This window comes from Pogoniulus pusillus, chromosome 8, assembly GCF_015220805.1.
Source record: "Pogoniulus pusillus isolate bPogPus1 chromosome 8, bPogPus1.pri, whole genome shotgun sequence".
NCBI classification, from domain to species: domain Eukaryota; kingdom Metazoa; phylum Chordata; class Aves; order Piciformes; family Lybiidae; genus Pogoniulus; species Pogoniulus pusillus.
Window position 1 is genome coordinate 18,456,476 of NC_087271.1, and position 19,905 is coordinate 18,476,380.

The following is a 19,905-nucleotide window of genomic DNA, read 5'->3' on the forward strand; positions in this document are numbered from 1 at the left end:
TGTTAGCTTCATTATTGCTGGGAGCAGCATGATTAAAAATAACCTTCCCCAAGTGTTTTGCTGTCAGCAAAGAAATAAATGTGATGCTGCTGGGAAAAAAAAAGTCTTGTAGACACCTTAGTACTGGGGGAGGTTTGCTTGGAGCTTGTGTTGGTGAAGGCACCTGATGATGAGTTCATCTGGGGTACCTTTAGATCCCTCTTAAGGTGCTTTACCAAATACTAAAGGAGGAGTTAATTTTTAAGATGATTTCTTGGAGTTTTGCAGGGATTTGGCCTGGCTTGCATGTTAGAGACTTCTTTTGCATCTTCTGGGCTATAAGTCATTAAAAATTAGGGCATTTATGCAGTGTGAGTTGCTCTGCCCTGCTGAGACCCCTGTCTGCAGTGCTGGGGCCAGCTCTGGAGTCCTCAGCACCACACAGATAAGGACCTGTTGGAGTAGGGCCAGAGAAGGCCACAGCTGTGATGGGAGGGCTGGAAGCCCTCTGCTGGGAGGCCAAGCTGAGAGTTGAGGTTCTTCAACCTGGAGAAGAGAAGGCTCCAGGGAGACCTTCTGGTGGCGTTTCAGGACTTCAAGGGGTCAGTCAGAAAGGTGGGGACAGGCTTTTGCCTGTTGTGACAGGGCAAGGGGTGATGGTTTGAACTCAGAGAAGGAAGAGATGTTGGACACTGAGGGTGGTGAGAGCCTGGCCCAGGCTGCCCAGAGAAGTGGTAACTGTCCCATCCCTGGAACCACTGCAGGTCAGGTTGTTTGGGGCTCTGAGCAACCTGCTCCAGTTGCACCTGCCCCTGCTGTGACTGTAGGGCAGTTGGAGTGGATGAGCTTTAAAGGTCCTTTCCCACCCAAGCCAGTCTGCAGAATGTCTGGATTGGGGGTGCAGAGTGTGAGACTTTTCCCTGAATCTCTGCGGGGAGCTGCTCCACCAACGTGCCCAATGTCCTGCAGCTGCCTAGTGCTGGAGGATGCACGTGGGAGCATCATACACCAAATCCCTAAAACCTCCTAAAAATAGGCATCTGAGAGCCATTTGGGGGAGGGGGAGCCCATCCTGGAGAAGTTCTTAAATAGCACAGCAACCTTTAGAAATACATCTGGCGCTGTTGTGCCTGTGCCAGCCGCGAATGAAAGCCACAACTGTCCCCAGACTGAATTTAGTGGCAACGTTGGTGGAGATCTTTGTGTCCTGAATCCCATGGTTGCCTCACACCAGGCAGCTCTCAAAGTTGATATTAAAAAACTAATTTCTGGGGAAAGTGATTCCTGCAGCTGCTTGGTGAATATTCCATGAGCAACCATTTGTGTCCTCCTGATGTTGAATTAGTCTTTAAACGCCCAGCTCTGCAACAGGAGAACAAGGAGGTGATGTCCTCTCTATTGAGATGGATCCTGCTGATCCTACCCTTTAAGGACTGCCTTTAGCTGCTGGCCTGGTCCCCAGGATCTGCTTTGGGATTGGGGTAGCTCTGAGACACATGGGAAAAGAGTTTGAGCTGGGTCTGATGTACATCTGTGTTGATGGGATGGCAATTCTGGGGGCTCCCCGGTGCACCCAGCAGCAGCAAGGTTGAGTTTTGAACTGGGTCTTGCCACTTTGGGCAGCTGGCACAAGTGGTGCTGTCACTGCTTGCTGATGATCCAACCTCTCTTCTCTGGAGCTGTGTCTGTAACTAGACCTATATCCAGAGGGAGGAGTTTTGTGTTTCCATGGCCTGTGAACTGTTCCCTCTTGCTGGGGCTGAACTTAGAGGCTGGAGTCTTGCCCCTAGAAGTTATTTGAACTCAGCTGTGCCTGCAAATGCCCAGACACCAGTTTTATCTCTGGCTTTAAATTACATGGAATCCCAGCATGGTAGTGGTTGGAGACTGCCCAGTCCAATCCCCTGTTAAGGCAGGGGCATCCACACCAGCCTGCCCAGGATCACAGCGGCCAGATGGCTTTGGAAGCTCTCCAGAGAGGGAGACTCCACAACCTCTCTGGGCAGCCTGCTCCAGGGCTCCAGCACTCTCACAACAAACAAGTTTCTCCTCCTGCTCAGATGGAACCTCCTGGGTTCCAGTTTCTGCCTGTTGCCCCTTGTCCTATCCTTGGGCACCACTGAGAGGAATCTGGCCCCATGCTCTTGCCTCCACCCCCCAAGTTCTTTATCTCTTGCTGAGTATTGATCAGATCTCCTCTAGGGCTGCTCTTCTGCAGGCTCAACAGCCCCAGGGCTCTCAGCCTTTCCTCCTCTCAGATGCTTCAGGCCCCTCAGCATCTTTGGAGCCTCCACTGGGCCCTTTCCAGTTGCTTCCTGTCTCTATTGAACTGGACCCAGTACTCCAGATGTGGCCTCGTTTGAGGGGAGGAGAACCTGCCTTGACCTGCTGACCGCACTCTTGATGCACCCCAGGAGACCATTGGTGCTTTTGGCCACAAGGACCCATTGCTGGTGGCAAACTTGTCCACCAGCACTCTCAGGTGTCTATCTGGGAGCTGTCTTCCAGCAGGTCCCCTCCAAACCGTGCAGGTGCAGGACCCTTGTCTGTGCTGGTTTGTGCTCCCTCACCACACTGAGATTATGCAAAGAGCAGAGGTTTCATCTCCAGGTCTGCCATGAATATTTGAGTAGTTTGCCGTGTGGAAAGGTTCAGAGCAGAGGGAAAGATAAAGATGTGGAAGTCCTGCAAGCTCAAACCCCTCTGGATACATAGGGATGGCTGCTTGCTGCTCTGGGGCAGGGAGCACATGTGTCAGCAAGCACAAGCCCAGAAGTGCCCACTTGGCCACAGGACTGCCTCTAATCTCTTCATCCTGTCTCACCAGTGGAAGCAGATGGGCATTTTTAGCAAGGTGTTTGGGTGCTGATTCAAAATCTCCTTAGGCAGAGTTCATCTCAACCTGCTCACACTAACCCTTGTGGTTGAAGGTAGATTTAGATTGTACATTAGGAAGAAATTCTTTACAATTTGGGTAGTGAAATACTGGGACAGGTTGTCCATAGAGGTGGTAGAGGCTCCATCCCTGAAGAAATCCAAGTCAAAATTGAAGTGGCTCTGAGCAGCCTGATCTAGTTGGAGGTGTCCCTGCTGAGTGCAGGGTGGTTGGGCAAGATGACTTTTGAGGGTCCCTTCTGACCCACTGCATTTCCTGATGGAAAATGTGACTGTCTCTGAGTCAGCTGTGGGGTCTTGTGTTGGGAGGGATCTGAAAGATCAAGTTCCAGGGACACCTGCCACTAGACCATATTGCTCAAGGCCTTGTCCAGCCTGGCTGTGAACACCTCCAGGGAGAGAGCATCCACAGCATCCCTGGGCAACCTGTTCCAGTGTTTCCCCACCCTCACTGCAAGGAGTTTCTTCCTAATCTCCAGTGTAAATCTGCCTTCCTCAAGCCTCAGTCTATTCCCTCCAAGGGTTTTGTGATGACCCCTTCCCCAGGCAAAGATCAGTGGTGTGAATTGGTGGGACTTAAGTCAAAACCTGCTGTACTTGGTGGTGTTAAAGCCCAGGGGCTGTTTCTGTGCCATGTCACCTTTCCCCTTCCATCCCAGTGTGAATGTGTGGTGGGTTTAGTTGATTTGAAGCAAAACTCTGATCAGGCCTCAGGACAGATTCCTCTTTGGAAAGAAGTTGAGGATTATTTCTTATTTATTAGATACAAGAGGAGATGAGCTTTAGAAGTGTGTGTGTTGGGGGTGTGTGTGTCTTGCTTTGGTGGTTGTTTTTGTGGAATTGGTGGAAGTAGCTTCACTGTGGTTTTTTTTCTGGGAGTTATGGTCCTGGAGAACTTCCAGGGCTCAACGTGCAGGACTGAAGTCACTTTGCAGAGAGCATGGAAAGCTAACACCATCAATGGAGCAGTGCTTCCCAGGCTGCTTCAGCTTGGGGAAAGGGAGGCTGAGGGAAAACCTTCTGACTCTACAGCTGCCTGAAAGAAGGTTGGAAGTCTGTGCTGAGGACTCCAGAGCTGGCCCCAGCACTGCAGGTGGGGTCTCAGCAGAGGGGCAGAATCTCCTCCCTTGCCCTGCTGCCCACTATGAATGAGTCTTTTGGGCAGCTGGCACAAGTGGTGCTGTCACTGCTTGCTGATGATCCAACCTCTCTTCTCTGGAGTTATGTCTGTAATTAGACTTGTAAATGAAGACAGTTAAAATATTAATGACTGCACTGAGGCAGTGTGGAGGACTCAGCTCCTTGCTGCATTATTAACCCTGCTGAGAGGCTGTTAATGTGCTTCAAAGTTGGGTTGGGCAGAGCATTGTAAACATTGTGGAATCACAGAACTGCTTAGGTAGGAAGAGTCCTTTAAGATCATTGAGTCCAACCATAACTCAGCACTGCCAGGTCATCATTCTAAAGATAGAATAATTTAATTATGTGTCAACCAGGCAAGCCCAAAATTAACATAGAATCAGTGAATGGTTTCAGCCAGGGATCGTCAAGTCCAACTGACAGCCTATGGCCACCGTGGCCATTAAACTAGGGACTGAATCTAGCAAATCTTATGGAATGAGACTTGTGAGGAGCAGCTGGGAGACCTGGGGTTCTTCAGCCTGGAGAAGAGGAGGCTATAGAGAGCCAGAAGGTCTCCCCTGGACTCCCTGAAAGCAGACTGGGGCCAGGTGGGGGTTGGTCTCTTCTCCCACAGGAGAAGTGGTAGGACAAGAGAAAACAGCCTCAAGTTGCGCCAGGGGAGGTTTGGGTTGGACAGTAGAAGCACCTTCCTTACTGAAAGGATTGTCAAGCTGTGGAACAGGCTGCCCAGGGTAATGATGGAGTCACTGTCCCTGGTGGTGGTCACAAAAATGTGCTGAGGTGGCTGAGTGGGTGTGGTAGTGTTAGGTTGAGTGTTGGACCTGATGATCTTCGAGGTCTTTTCCAACCCTAATGACTCTGTGAGGCAGCATGGTTAAGGAAACTCGAATTTGCTGCTGCTGAGGATGTGGTAGAGAATCTCAGGTTTGCAATGGACTCCAGATGCCCTTTGTTGTGTGAAATGTGTCACAGGCAGAGTGCCTGGGCCCATGGTAGAGAGAGGCTGCGGTGTCAAAGCAGGAGAAGCTTCTGCTGGCCTGCAGAGAGTCTTTGAGGTACGGCTGCTGGGTTATTTATCTGGGGGTTGGTCTGGTTCCACCTCCACTTCAACTTTAATTGATTTTTTCCTGCTGGATGTGACTCAGAGAATCCCATAGCTCTGTCTTGTTGAGCAGAGTCAGGACTGTTACTGCTGTAGCAAAGCAATGCAGAGTCCTTTGGCTGTGGAACAGCAGAAGCTGCCAGGTTTTTGGACCCAGTGAAGAAATCCAGGAGGAGCATGCAGGTCTGCACGTGGTGGGGACAGCAGGTTGCTCAAATCCAGCTCCAAGCCATGTGCAAAGGAAATCCACAACTGAAACAAAGGAAAACCAAACCTATGAGTGATTATTTCTTATTTTCCTCCCTTTTTCTTATTCTTCCTTTTTTCCTTCTGCTCTCTGCAGGTTCTTTGCTCTCAAGTCCTTGGCATGGCAGTAGATAATGTTTATCTTCAAGCACAGGCTGGGCAGAACTAATTGCAATCATTTTTCCCCCTGTAGTTACCACAAAAGAGCATTTGAGGCAGAGATGTTCTCACTGATGTCTTGCCTCCTTGAGAGGTGTGTGACTTTTATGGGCTCCATCCTTCTCTATGAGTGCTTCTACCTTTGGGACCATCACTTACCTTGATATTTGGGCCTGGGGATGAAGGGTGAAGATGTAGGGCAGGACAGCAAGGTTATTTTTCTGCTGGAGATGTGAAGTCTTGGGTGTAGAAAATAAGATGTTGGTAATTATTAACAATAAAATAATGAAAAGCTTCCTAGGTTTAGCATCAGACCTGGTGGGGGTTAGGTAATGGTTGGATTTGAAGGTCTTAGAAGGTCTTTTCCTGTGAAAAAAGGGAGGTGGTGGAGTCGCCGTCCCTGGAGCTGTTCAAGGCAGGATTGGACGTGGCACTTGGTGCCATGGTCTAGCCTTGAGCTCTGTGGTAAAGGGTTGGACTTTATGAGGTCTCTTCCAGCCTTGGTGATACTGTGAAAAAATGAGGGGTGGTCCCACAATGAGCCTCATGATGTTCAGCAAGGCCAAATGCAAGGTTCTGCCCCCAGTCTGGGGCAATCCTTGGTGTCAGCAGGCTGGAGGATGAAGGACTGGAGAGCAGCCCTGAGGAGAGGAACTTGGAGTGCTGGTGGGTGAGAAGCCCTGTCCTGGGCTGCTCTCCAGCAGGATGGGCAGCAGGTGGAGGGAAAGGATGCTGCACCTCTGCCCTGCTGAGACCCCACCTGGAGTGCTGCAGTCAGCTCTGGAGTCCTCAGCACAGATAAGGACCTGTTGGAGTGGGTTCAGAGGAGGCCACAGCAGTGATGGGAGGGCTGGAAGGGCTCTGCTGTGATGCCAGGCTGAGAGAGTTGGGGTTGTTCAGCCTGGAGAAGGCTCCAGGGAGACCTTCTGGGGGCCTTTCAGGGCTTAAAGTGGCCAACCAGAAAGCTGGGGATGGACTTTTGAGCAGAGCCTGTTGTTGACAGGACAAGAGATGATGGTTTGAACTGAAAGAAGGAGATTCAGACTGGAGAGAAGGGAGAATTGTTTGGCACAGAGTATGCAGAGCCTGGCCCAGGCTGCCCAGGGAGGTGGTAGCTGCCCCATCCGTGGAACCATTGCAGGTCAGGTTGGCTGAGGCTCTGAGCAACCTGCTGTAGCTGCAGCTGTCCCTGCTGACTGCAGGGAGGTTAGAGTAGGTGACCTCTAAAGGTCCCTTGCAACTCAGTCCAGTCTCTGATTCTTGTCAATACTAATTCCTTTCTCTCAGATACCTTTTTTTTCTTTCTAATTAGGGAAAGGAAAAATATTGTTAGTAAATAAAAGGTGAATAATGTCCTACTCATTCAGAGCCATTTGTGTTTGAAAGGTCTCCAGCATACAAAGGTTGGTTCAGCTTAGGCTTGTGGCTACTCTGATTCTTTGAATAAGAATCATAGAAAGGTGTGGGTTGTAGGGGTCCTCTGAAGGTCATCTGGTCCAACCCTCAAAGCCATTTACCTTGGTGAGTCATCTTATTACTGTCTACAGCTACCTGAAGGGGCATTGTAGCCAGGTGGGGGGTGGCCTCTTCTCCCAGGTAACCAGCAACAGAACAAGGGGACACAGTCTCAAGTTGTGCTGGGGTAGGTATAGGCTGGATATTAGGAAGAAGTTCTTCCCAGAGAGAGTGATTGGCATTGGAATGGGCTGCCCAGGGAGGTGGTGGAGTCACCATCCCTGGAGGTGTTCAAGAAAAGCCTGGCTGAGGCACTTAGTGCCATGGTCTGGTTGACTGGATAGGTCTGGGTGCTAGGTTGGACTGGATGATCTTGGAGGTCTCTTCCAACCTGGTTGATTCTATCATTCTATGACTGCCTGTGAAGCTGTTGGGCCTTGGAGAGTCTGGTGGCTTTCCCCATGTGTGGCCTCTGGGCAAGGCTGGTTTAGGGCTGCTGGTGTGGTTTGGGGCATTCTTGTTGCCATGTGGGTAGCAGCACAAACATGTCTCAGGGCTGTCCTTGCATGAAGCTCTTTGAGAAACAGCTGCTGAGAGAGCAGCAGAGATGACATCAAATGTATCAGGTGCAAGCATTTGGTGTAATCTCTCCTCCAGAAATCCTCACTGGTCCTTGAGCAGGAGGCACCAGTGTGGTATTTGGTGCTGCTGTTGCTGCTGTCTTCTGCTCGTGGTTGGGCACCTTGGCACCTTACTGCCTCTGCTGTGCCTCTTCCCAGAGCACAAACTAAACCTCTACTGAGGACATCAGGGACCTGTTTTAGCCAAGTAATAACTGTGTGGCATGAAATCAGCTGTTGATCTTCCAGACAGCAGCAAGGAAATGTGGTAGGTGCTGGTGGGATGGCTTTGGTGCTACAGACCCAGGGAAGCTTGAGATCTGTCCCATTCAAAGTGCAGCTTTAAAGAGAGATTCAAATGGAGCTGGGCAGGCTGCAGAGATGGGACCTGCCCTGTACATTGCATGTGGCAAACTTCAGAACCTTAGGAAGGACTTCTGTGACCCATAATGTGTCTACTTGAGTGGGTCAACATTGCAAGCACAAATGTGAACATAAGAAGTTCCATCTAAACATGAGGAGAAAGTACTTTAAGGGTGGTGGAGCATGCTGCTGAGAGAGGTGGTGGGATCTTCATCTCTGGACACCTTCAAAACCCACCTGAAAGTGTTCCTGTGTGACCTTCTCTAGGTGAACCTGCCTTGGCTGGGGACTTGGACACCAACTCCAGAGGTCTGCAGGCCTCTGTGAGAATTATCAGGATTATTCTAGGGTGGGAGGTCTCCAGGGTGGGTGGATGGGGAGAGGAGTAGCAAGGTTACACCTGCAGGGATTTAAATATCTTCTCTGAACCAGATATGAAATCATCCTTGTCTTTATCACTCTGCAACTTCTGGTGGGACCTCAGCTGACTCTTCTGGTAACCCTGTAGCTGATGGGATTCTGAAGGCTGAAGGCTCTGGCACTGCTGAGCAGAGTACTACAGGTCAATGAAGGTCTGCTGCCAGCAGGCCCAGCATGAGCTGTGCAGCAAAGTGGAGTGCCTCAGGGCTTTAGGTAACCCTTCCCAGGTTCAGCAGCATGCAGATGTCCAGCCCCAGCCAGAGACCTGCAAGGAGAAGGTCTGGAAAGGCAAATAGAAGTTAGGTAGGTGACTTGCCCAGGTGTGCCAGGAAATGCTGAGCACAGGGTGGGGAAGCTGTAGGAGTGAGCTGTGTCTGGGTGACACACAGTGCTGCCATCACAGGGTGAAGCAACTCTTGGGCCCTTCCTGCTGCAGGTGGGTTTGGATCCAGTACCCAGTGCTGCTCGGTGGGGAGACCTGGGGGTTGATTTCTGTGCTGGGTGCTGCTTTAGAGACCATCACTCCAGTGGTATCTTAGCTCCTTCCTGCTCAAAGAAGCATCCTTGATGTTCCACGTGGATATGCCTATCTTTTTTTCCTTCATGCCCATCTTGCTGCTGCCTCTTCTCTGCTCGTTCTCCCACCTGAGATCATCTCTTCCAGCAGCACATCTGTCTTGCCCTGTGAGGTTCTCCTGGACCCATGATGCTTCCATGTGGCATTCCTTCTGTGCACCAGATCTCATTAGTATCTTTAATAAGGATGACTCTTACCAGGACTGGTTTTGCAGTGCTTCAGCTCCTAAAACCAGCTGAAGTGAGACATGAGAGCCAGAGCATGAAGTCATCTTCCATGCACAACCCTCAGTTCTGTCCCTGCCCCATCAGATGGGGTGCTTTTAACAGTTCTCTGGACTGCAGTTGACCATGTCAAGACAGACATGAGCTCCTCTGGGCTGCAGCCACCCAAAAGCAGAGCTATCCTGGGAAATGACTGTTGTCACCTACCAAACTGTAGCCACTTCTGGTGTCACCATCAGGAGCCAGCTGGTACCTGGCAAGGGTGGTGGGCTTTGTCAGGGGACCTGCTCCCACATCCCCAAAGGAGGCTTTCATTTGTTTTTGATTCTGCCATTCCTAAAGATGTCTTTCTCCTCTCAGTCACCACCATCTGAAGCAGATGGTGGGGCTGTTATATAACCCAGCAGAAGGCTTCCTGACAGAATTCATCCAGATTGGGAGCTGCCTCAGAGACTAAACAGCCCTCATTGCTGGGGTGTTCAGCCTTCCCCGTTCTACTTTGGGTTGGGAGGATGAAGTTATTCTTGGGAGGTGAGATCAATGGAAACCTTCCTCTGTTATTGATAACTTGTTTGAGCCTTGGAGCTGTTGGAGGGAAGCTGGAAAATGAAATGTAGTAAAACCAAAGCTGTCCACACAAGGTTGTATGATGAGCTTGTGGGGTTCAGCATCACTCTCAGCTGCTGGAGGTGTAGGAATCCCATGAGGGACTCCTTCACCCCCAATGGTGTTGTGTCTGTCTGGGAAGAGGAGAAAAGTGCCCTAGGTGTGAGTCTTATTTGGGTTTTTTTTCCCAAGAACAGTTCCCTTTTTCCCCCATTTCACAGGGAGAAATGTCCAACCTGAAAGGTCCATGAACAACACCAAGGGAGACCTGGTAGAGCCTCCCTTGGTCCTAACCTAACTGGCTTGTTAGGAATGCTGGCTCACAAAATCTGCTCAGCCACAGGGTGTTGAGAGTCTGAAGAGCCTTTCTGTATTTTGATAATATAATTTAAACCCTACATTAGTGACTTAATTCAGATGAAGTAAGGCTTTTTTTTAGGGTGTTGGAGCCCTGAAGCTGTGAAGTCATCTCCTCTGCAGAGCTTCCAAAACCAATTGGCCCTTATGATCCTGGGCAGGCTGCTGTGGGTGCCTCTGCTTTAGCAGTGGGAGGTGGAGTGGGTGATCCCCAGAGGTCCCTTCCAAGCCTGCTGGGGTTGGGTGATGTGCTACAGAAAGCTTGTGTTTGTAGTGCCTGCTGCATGCTTTAGGTGATGTTCAGAAGAGGAGAAAGTAATTTTGGTTCAAGGGCATGCTCAGAGCATGAGGCAGAGCAAAGAAGCCAAGTCTCAGCCAAAAACATCAATGGGACGAACTATGCTGGAGAAGACAGCTCCTAGGATGAGTGCTCCATGTTCCTGGAGTCTCCAAAGCTGATTCCAGTTGAGCTTGGTGGGCTTTAGCCAAAATGTTTGACACTGAGGGTGGTGAGAGCCTGGCCCAGATTGCCCAGAGGAGTGGTAGCTGTCCCATCCCTGGAGCCACTGCAGGTCAGGTTGTGTGAGGCTCTGAGCAACCTGCTCTAGCTGCAGCTGGTCCTGCTGAGTGCAGGGAGGTTGGACTGGCTGGTCTGTACAGATGCCTTCCAACCCAAACCACTTTGATCCCATGGAGGATCTTCCATGAAGCAAGGAGCTGCTGTAGCTCCTGCATGCAGCTGTGTCTGACCCACACTGTTTCATGTTTGGGTGACTTCCAGACTGAGGCAAAACTCCTAGGAACTCTGGAAGGAAAGGAGGCCAGACACAGCCATTCTAGAGTCAAGGCCCATGGTTCATTTTGACTGCTTTGGCCACCAGGATCTCTAAATTACACTATGACCTAAATCAATTGGGTTTGTGTCCCTAGCAGTAATGGCATGAAAGAGTGTCCAGCAAGACAGCAGCTTCCTGCTGCAGCCAGGTCTCAGAAGCTGAGCTAGGTGGTGGAAGATCATCTTCAGGAAAACTGTCCAGCCAAGTGGAAATGTGAGGGCTTGAAATGCTCCAAATCCTTTCCTTGGTGTGCTTGCTGCAAGGGTTTGTTAGAAACCCATCTCCTGGGTAGTTCTTAGGCTGGAAAGGGGGAGAAACTTGGATGCATTTGCTCTGCTACATCAATTTTAGAAGCAATGGTCACCGTCCTGGAGCATCCCACTTCCCAGGCAGCTCCAGCTGATAGGATGAGTGGGAGTGGGTTTGAGCTGGAAGAAGGGAGACTCAGACTGGATGTTAGGAAGAAATTCTTTGCAGTGAGGGTGGTGAGGCACTGGAACAGGTTGCTCAGGGAGGTTGTGGATGCCCCCTCCCTGGAGGTGCTTAAGGCCAGGTTGGATGAGGCCTTGAGTGACTGGCTCTAGTGGAAGGTGCCCCTGCCTAGGGCAGGTGGGGGTGTGTGATGGTTTGGGGGTTACCCCGCCCCTCCCACACTTTGTATTTGCCCCAGCTAACTCAGACGGACCCTGGGAATATAGATGAAGCAATTTATTTACAGCTAGCAGAATTTACAAGCAGCTATTTACAATATATACACTTATATACAATTATATACAGAAATATACAAAGGATAAACAATACAAAAGCACAACTCCCCTCCCAGAAACCTGAGTCCCCAGGAGGGGCTTTCAAACCACCCCAACACCTCCCCCCGGCCCTCTCAACCTTACCCCAGTTCTCAGGAAGAAAAGAGGTGCAGCCAAGAGGTTAGGGAGCAAGGTTAGTAGGAGCAGGGTTAATGAGATGTGACCAGGTCTAAGGCAAAAGCAAGAGTGAGAAAACAAAATGGAGAATGTTTACTTCTTCTTCCCAGAGTTCTCAGCGAGACTGTGAGAGAAGTTGACATCAATTGTTTTTCATTTCACTGCCCGTTATCTAGTTCTGTTACCAAAACATTCCAGCTTGCTTCAAACTAGCACAATCCACCCTTGTCTACTTCACTCAGAGTATCGCTGAGAATTATCCAATCTAATCTAAACCAATATTTACACTACAACAATATATACAAGTTCAGTTCACACTTTGATCAGATGTAGGTGATTCAAAAGCTCAGAACAGGGACTCCCAGGTGATGTTGGGTTCGTGCTCACATACTGTAGATTCTATCATAGATTCTCTCAGTGTTGGGCGCCGATGTTACCTAGAACAGAAAACTCCTAACAGCTTGAATTTAAACTCTCTCAGCTAAGGTTAGATTTCTCTGTGGAATACACTGGATTTCACCATTCTCCTGCATTACCCAGTATGTATGACCAGGACCTTCAGCAGATACCACCCCTCGGACAGGTTTCCCTTCGCCCGAAGGAGAAAATACCCAAACAGTTTTCCCTAACAGATTCTTTTCACGTACAACAGGAACTTTATCACCGTCTACTGTTTGGACCAAATCTGATTGTGCAGGTCCTGCTCTGTTTACTGAACCTCTACTATTTACCAACCAAGTAGCTTCTGCTAAATGTTTGTCCCAGTTTTTTAGAGTTCCACCCCCCATGGCTTTTAGGGTGGTTTTCAGCAAACCGTTGTAGCGCTCAATCTTCCCTGAAGCTGGTGCATAGTAGGGTATGTGATAGATCCATTCAATACCATGCTCTTTGGCCCAGTTTTTTACAAGATTGTTCTTGAAGTGAGTACCATTGTCTGACTCGATTCTCTCTGGAGTTCCATGTCTCCACAAGATCTGTCTCTCCAAACCAACAATGGTGTTACGTGCAGTAGCATGTGGAACTGGATAGGTTTCCAACCATCCAGTGCTGGCTTCTACCATTGTTAGCACATACTGCTTGCCAGAACGAGATCGAGGTAAAGTGATGTAGTCAATCTGCCAGGCTTCACCATACTTGTACTTTGACCATCTCTCACCATACCATAAGGGCTTGATTCGCTTAGCCTGCTTAATAGCAGCACAAATGTCACAGTCATAGATGACTTGGGTGATAGCGTCCATGGACAAGTCAATTGACCTATCACGAGCCCATCGGTATGTTCCATCTCTGCCTTGATGTCCAGACGAGTCATGGGCCCACCGAGCTAAGAACAGTTCACCTCGGTGTTTCCAATCAAGGTCAATGTCAAGTTCAGAGTTGGTATCAACTTGAGCAATCTTAGCAGCTTGGTCTGCCTGCTGGTTATGTTGATGTTCCTCAGTGGCTCTGCTCTTAGGCATGTGTGCATCTACGTGCCGCACCTTCACTGGAGTTTTCTCCAGCCGTGCATCAATGTCCTGCCATAGATCAGCACACCAAATAGGCTTTCCTTTCCTCTGCCAACCATTCTTCTTCCAGTCCTTTAGCCAACCCCATAGAGCATTGGCTACCATCCACGAGTCGGTGTAGAGGTAAAGGATAGGCCAATTCTCACGTTCAGCCACATCAAGAGCAAGTTGAACAGCTTTTACCTCAGCGAACTGACTGGATTCTCCTTCGCCATCTTTCGTTTCGGTAACTCTCCTGGTTGGACTCCAAACTGCTGACTTCCATATTCGCTTGTTCCCAACAAGACGACAGGAACCATCTGTGAACAAAGCATAGTTCTTTTCCTGATCAGAGAGATCACCATAGGGAGGAGCTTCCTCAGCACGAGTTATTTTCTCCTCTGGAGGTTTGGAACAGTCTGTGCCTTCCGGCCAGTTGGTGATCACCTCCACCAGACCAGGTCGGTCAAGATTACCCATTCGTGCTCGTTGGGTTATCAAAGCCATCCATTTAGACCAGGTTGCATCTGTGGCATGATGTGGTGATGAACCTTTGCCCTTGAACATCCAGTTAAGAACTGGCAGTCTAGGAGCTAAAAGCAACTGTGACTCAGTTCCAATCACTTCAGAAGCTGCTTTCACTCCCTCATATGCTGCTAGAATCTCTTTCTCAGTTGCAGTGTAATTTGTCTCTGAACCTCTGTAACAACGTCCCCAGAAACCAAGTGGACGACCACGTGTCTCATTTGGAGCTCTCTGCCAAAGACTCCAAGTTGGACCATTGTCACTGGCAGCCGTGTACAGAATGTTTTTAATGTCCGGACCAGATCTCACAGGACCCAGGCCCACTGCATGGACTACTTCTCGCTTAATTTGATCAAAGGCTGCTTGTTGTTCAGGTCCCCACTCGAAATTGTTTCTCTTACGAGTCACATCATGCAGAGGTTTGACAATCTGACTGAAACCAGGAATGTGTAGTCTCCAAAATCCCACCACACCAAGAAAAGAAAGTGTGTCCTTCTTACAGGTGGGAACTGCCATGGTAGAGACTTTGTTGATCACATCCTGAGGAATGTAACGGCGACCATCCTGCCACCGCACTCCCAGAAACTGAATTTCTCTGGCAGGTCCTTTGACCTTGTCTCTCTTAATGGCAAAACCTGCTTGCAACAGAATGTCAATGATTTTGTTACCTTTCTCGAAGACTTCCTTAGCAGTTTGGCCCCACACAATGATGTCGTCGATGTACTGGATGTGCTCTGGAGCTTTACCTTTCTCCAGTGCATTGTGGATGACTGAGTGACAGATGGTTGAGCTGTGTTTCCACCCCTGAGGCAAACGATTGAACTGGTACTGGATTCCTCTCCAGGTGAATGCAAACTGAGGCCTGCACTCCTTTGCTATGGGAATAGAGAAGAAAGCATTAGCAATGTCTATGGTTGCATACCATTTAGCCTCCTTCGATTCTAGCTCGTACTGGAGTTCCAGCATGTCTGGCACAGCTGCACTCATGGGTGGAGTCACCTCGTTGAGGGCACGGAAGTCAACTGTCAGTCTCCAGTCGCCCGTAGGTTTGCGCACAGGCCAGATGGGACTGTTGAAAGGTGAATGAGCTTTCTCGATGACAGCCTGACTCTCCAATTGACGAATCAGCTGATGAATGGGCAACAAAGAGTCACGGTTAGTTCTGTACTGCCTATGATGAACAGTTTGAGTTGCAATTGGCACTTCCAGGTCCTCTATGTCATGATGTCCCACAACTGCAGATTCATCAGAAAGTTCAGGTCTAATGGACAATTTCAATTTATCATCCTCAATCTCTACAGATGCTATTCCAAAAGCCCATTTGTGACCCTTAGGATCTTTGAAACAACCTTGTCTCAAAAAGTCAATTCCCAGAATGCAAGGCGCATCAGGACCAGTTACAATAGTATGTGTCTTCCACTCTTTACCAGTTAAACTGATCTCAGCCTGTATCTTAGTTAACTCTTGAGATCCACCAGTGATTCCAAAGATAGAAATGGACTCTGTCCCTTTGCAATTTGATGGCAATAAAGTACACTGAGCACCTGTGTCAACTAAAGCCCTGTATTTCCGAACTCTTGAACTGCCAGGCCACCTAATGAATACATTCCAATAGATTCGGTTCTCTCCACTATCCCTTTCCTCCTCCTGGCTGGAGGCAGGGCACCCCTAATGCTGAACATGGCATGTAGGGTGTACACAGTGATTGGTGTTGTTGTGAGAGAAATTGCAATTGCGGGAGTAATTGCAGTTGCTCTCGGGAGCTGAAGAAGTGACAGCTACTTTTCTGGCATTATTGCCTCTGTTTCTGCCACTCTGCAGATCCCTGACTCTCTTTGAAAGAGCTGAAGTAGGTTTACCATCCCATTTGTTCATGTTCTCACCGTATGTGTCACGCAGAAGTATCCACAGTGACGCACGTGATTGCTGCTGTCTGGGTGGAATTTGTCTCCTCCTGGGCTGGAATTGCCTTGCAGGAGGTGGGCGTCTGTTCCTGACTGCAGAAACATGCACCCATTCAGATGATGCAGGAACGGTATCCTTTACCAGATTGGAAATTGAGGTTGTAAGATCCTCCTTCAGTTCTTTCATGGTATTTTTAATCTCTGTGGTCATAGTTTGTATGGCAGAGACTAAACCAGAATGTGACAAGCTGTCCTCTATCTGCCTGAGCTGGTCAGTGAATTCACCAACAGTGAAAGATCTTCCATTATCACTCCTTGCTAGAAACTTACTGGCCAAGATGTTAGCATAGGATGAAGGAGCAAGCTTAATAAGCTTCTTCATGAGACCTGTTCCCAAAGGAATATCATCAGGCTCATGAGTGCCATGATCTCCATAAAGCACTTCCTTCACAGCAAACTCCTTCAGAAGCTTAATTCCCTGCTCAACAGTGTTCCACTTCTTGGCAGCCCATGGCAAATCATCTCGGGAAGGATATCTCATAGCCACAGCCAACAAAAGGCGTGTCCACAAGCTAACCCTACCAAGAGGACTTGCCAGGTGTTTGTCCACTCCACTCTCCTTAGTGAGTGGTCCCAGCTGCTTGGCAGACTTGTCTCCTACCTGCAGAGCATTAGCACCAATGCCACGGCATCTCACTAGCCAGCTTAGGATTGGCTCTCCTGATTCCCTTGTGTATTCCTTCCTAACTTCCCTGACCTCTCTGAGTGGATCCTTGGAGCCTTGGACGTCATCTTCTTCCTCTTCCTCCTGTTGTTCTGGTGGTGCCGGGCCTAACACAATCTTCCTCATAGCATTCCTAAACTCATTGGAACCATCCTCTCTCCTGGCAGCTAACCTCACAGCGCTCCTCTCACTTGAGTATTGTTGTCTCAGCACATCTACAAGGTCTCGCAGACTAACTGTCTCCTCCTCCTCTTCTCCTTGCTGCTGATCACCACAGGTCCCATCTCTTACATCCTCCTGCGAACCACTCTTTGTCTTAGCTTTTGCCTTAGCAGGTGCCAGAAGGGCCTGAGCAGCAACAGACTTGGATGTGTCTGCTGGAGGATTTGAATCTTTAGGAGTCTGACTTGGAGGGTTTGAATCCTTAGGAGTCTGACCTGGAGCATTTGAATTATTGGAGGTCTGACTTGGAGCATTTGTATCCTTAGGGGTCTGACCTGGAGCTTGTGAGTTCAAATCTGCCTTGCTTTTAACAGGAGGATTTTGGTTCTGGTCTGCTGGCTGGGGTTTCAAATTGGCTGAGCTGGTGTCATTAGGATTTGGACTGACTGGGCTAGCGTTACTAGCACTAGTAGGATTATTGGCATTAGTGGGATTGTTTGCCTGTCCTCCTGGGATGCCTGCCAACCCTGACGTGTTTTGATTTTTGCTAGGAACATTCTGATTTTGGGTATTTGCCTGTGCTCCTGAGGCTCCTGCTAAACTCTGTGGCTTGTTTTGGTTATCCTTATCATTGTTTACGTTAGTGGCAGGAACACTGGCTGTGTTCCCAGAACCTATAGAGGAGGGTGGAGAGGCTGGCAAGGGGGAAGCCGATAACTGTGTTCCCTTGTTTTGCTGTGAAAGAGACTGCTTCTGAGACACAGAATTTTTTCTAGCTCTTACAGAAACTGGTTTTGAATTTTTCATCAATAATGCCAAAATTAATATGAAATTTAAAACTACAAGAGCCAGTATAATGCCCAGCAACCATGCCATGCTCTGTTTCGAGTAGCAATCCTTGCAGGGATTTGGCATTTCAGTTTGGGGCTGGATGACCCTCATGAGAGCAGTAGATAAAGCAGACTCTCGATTGATTGTAACATTATTGACAAAAACTCTTGTAATATCACTAGTAATATTCTCAGTGACACTAAAACCAGCATAACCAAGGATAAAATCACCCCAGCTCCAGAACACGTTTGAAAGCTTAGCTTTGACCTTCTTAGAAACTACATGAAGCAAGAAATAACCAATTTGATCTTTGATCCAGTTGTACACAAAAAACCAGAAAACAGGCCACACAGCAATCCCCACCAAGTACAATAGCTGCTTGATTAGCTTCATCTTAATTCCCAGAGCTAATTTCCACTCACTGAAATATCTAGCCCCACGTTGGGCGCCAATAAAAAATGTGATGGTTTGGGGGTTACCCCGCCCCTCCCACACTTTGTATTTGCCCCAGCTAACTCAGACGGACCCTGGGAATATAGATGAAGCAATTTATTTACAGCTAGCAGAATTTACAAGCAGCTATTTACAATATATACACTTATATACAATTATATACAGAAATATACAAAGGATAAACAATACAAAAGCACAACTCCCCTCCCAGAAACCTGAGTCCCCAGGAGGGGCTTTCAAACCACCCCAACACCTCCCCCCGGCCCTCTCAACCTTACCCCAGTTCTCAGGAAGAAAAGAGGTGCAGCCAAGAGGTTAGGGAGCAAGGTTAGTAGGAGCAGGGTTAATGAGATGTGACCAGGTCTAAGGCAAAAGCAAGAGTGAGAAAACAAAATGGAGAATGTTTACTTCTTCTTCCCAGAGTTCTCAGCGAGACTGTGAGAGAAGTTGACATCAATTGTTTTTCATTTCACTGCCCGTTATCTAGTTCTGTTACCAAAACATTCCAGCTTGCTTCAAACTAGCACAGGGTGGAACTAAATGATCTTGAAGGTCCCTTCCAAACCATTCTATGATCATTGTTACCAGACATCATTTTAAGTGCTATGCTGGTCAAGAAGTGCAGGAAGTGCCCAACCTCATGGTTTAAAGTGTTTGGTCAGATTGTTTTTACACCAGAGAGGTTTCCTCACGGTGTGTTGATGCCCACAACAAGATGTGTAATTAAGAGCATGAGCTTGGCAACATTAGCTGTGAAACGTGTTGCACATGCTGAGAGCAAGTTAATAAGTGCTAAGTGAACAAATAAAGCCACCAGCAAACATCCAGGCTACCTGCAAAGTCCTGCTGGCCGTCCCTGGGGCTTGGGGCTTTGCTTTGAAGCTTTTCCACAGATTCCCTTGGGTTGGAAGGGACCTTCACAGACCTTGTCCAACCTCCTTGTAATCAGCAGGGACACCTCCAACTAGATCAGGCTGCTCAGGGCCACATCAGGTCCGATCTTGAATGTGTCCAGGGATGGGGCTTCAACCACATCCCTGGGAAACCTGTTGCAGTATTTCACCACCCTCACCATGTAGAACTTCCTCCTGATGTCCAATCTAAATCTACCCTGCTCCAGTTTCAAACCACTGCCGTTCTCTTGTTGCTACAAGCCCTCTTCAACAGTGCCTCCATAGCCTTCCTGTAAGTCACCTTCAAATGTTGAAATGCAGCTCTAAGGCCTCCCCAGAGCCTTCTCCTCTCTGTGTAGGACAGCCACAACTCTCTCAGCCTGTCTTTGTAGGCCTGCTCCAGCAGATCTATGTGTCTGTTGTGCTGAGGGTCCCACAGCTGGATCTGGGACTCCAGGTGAGGTTATTGCTGAATTACAGTTGACCAAGGACATGAATAACCTTTTGGAGGGTGGATGTGAGGCATAATATTAACATTGGGTTCTTATTTCTCTTCCTTCTCTCTCCAGGATTGAAAAAACGTACAAGGAAGGCGTTTGGAATACGCAAGAAAGAAAAGGACACTGATTCCACGTGAGTCCTGGAGCTGTCCCCTTGGGAAAGGGAGGGGATGCCATGCAGGAGCATCTTGACAGGCTTGAGAAGTGGGCTGGTGCAAGCTGTATGAGGTTTGACATGTCAGAGTGCAAGGTCCCGGATCTGAGTAGGGCCAGTCCGAGGTACAAATCCAGGCTGGCTGCAGAGTGGGTTGGGAGGAGCCCTGAAGAAAAAGATCTGGGGGTGTGGGTTGGTGAAAAGCTCACCACGAGCCAGCAGTGCCCTCATGCATCCAAGAAGGACACAGAGCTGTTGGAAGAAGTTCAGAGGGGGGGTGGGGTGGGGCACAAAGATGATTCAAGAGTTGGAGCACCTCTGCTGTGAAGACAGGCTGAGGGAGATGGGATCCTTGGAGCAACATTCC

The 19,905-nt window shown here is 48.8% G+C and overlaps 1 protein-coding gene across 9 annotated transcripts in view; it reads left to right on the forward strand.

Annotated features, from left to right (window-relative positions):
* SGIP1 (SH3GL interacting endocytic adaptor 1) overlaps positions 1 to 19,905 on the forward strand; it is a 91,412-nt gene that overhangs the window by 16,674 nt on the left and 54,833 nt on the right. For all 9 annotated transcript variants that reach the window (XM_064147454.1, XM_064147457.1, XM_064147455.1 and 6 more), the window contains exon 3: positions 19,454 to 19,517. In XM_064147454.1, the coding sequence (XP_064003524.1) occupies positions 19,454 to 19,517 (64 nt within the window). The remainder of the gene's footprint in view (positions 1 to 19,453; positions 19,518 to 19,905) is intronic.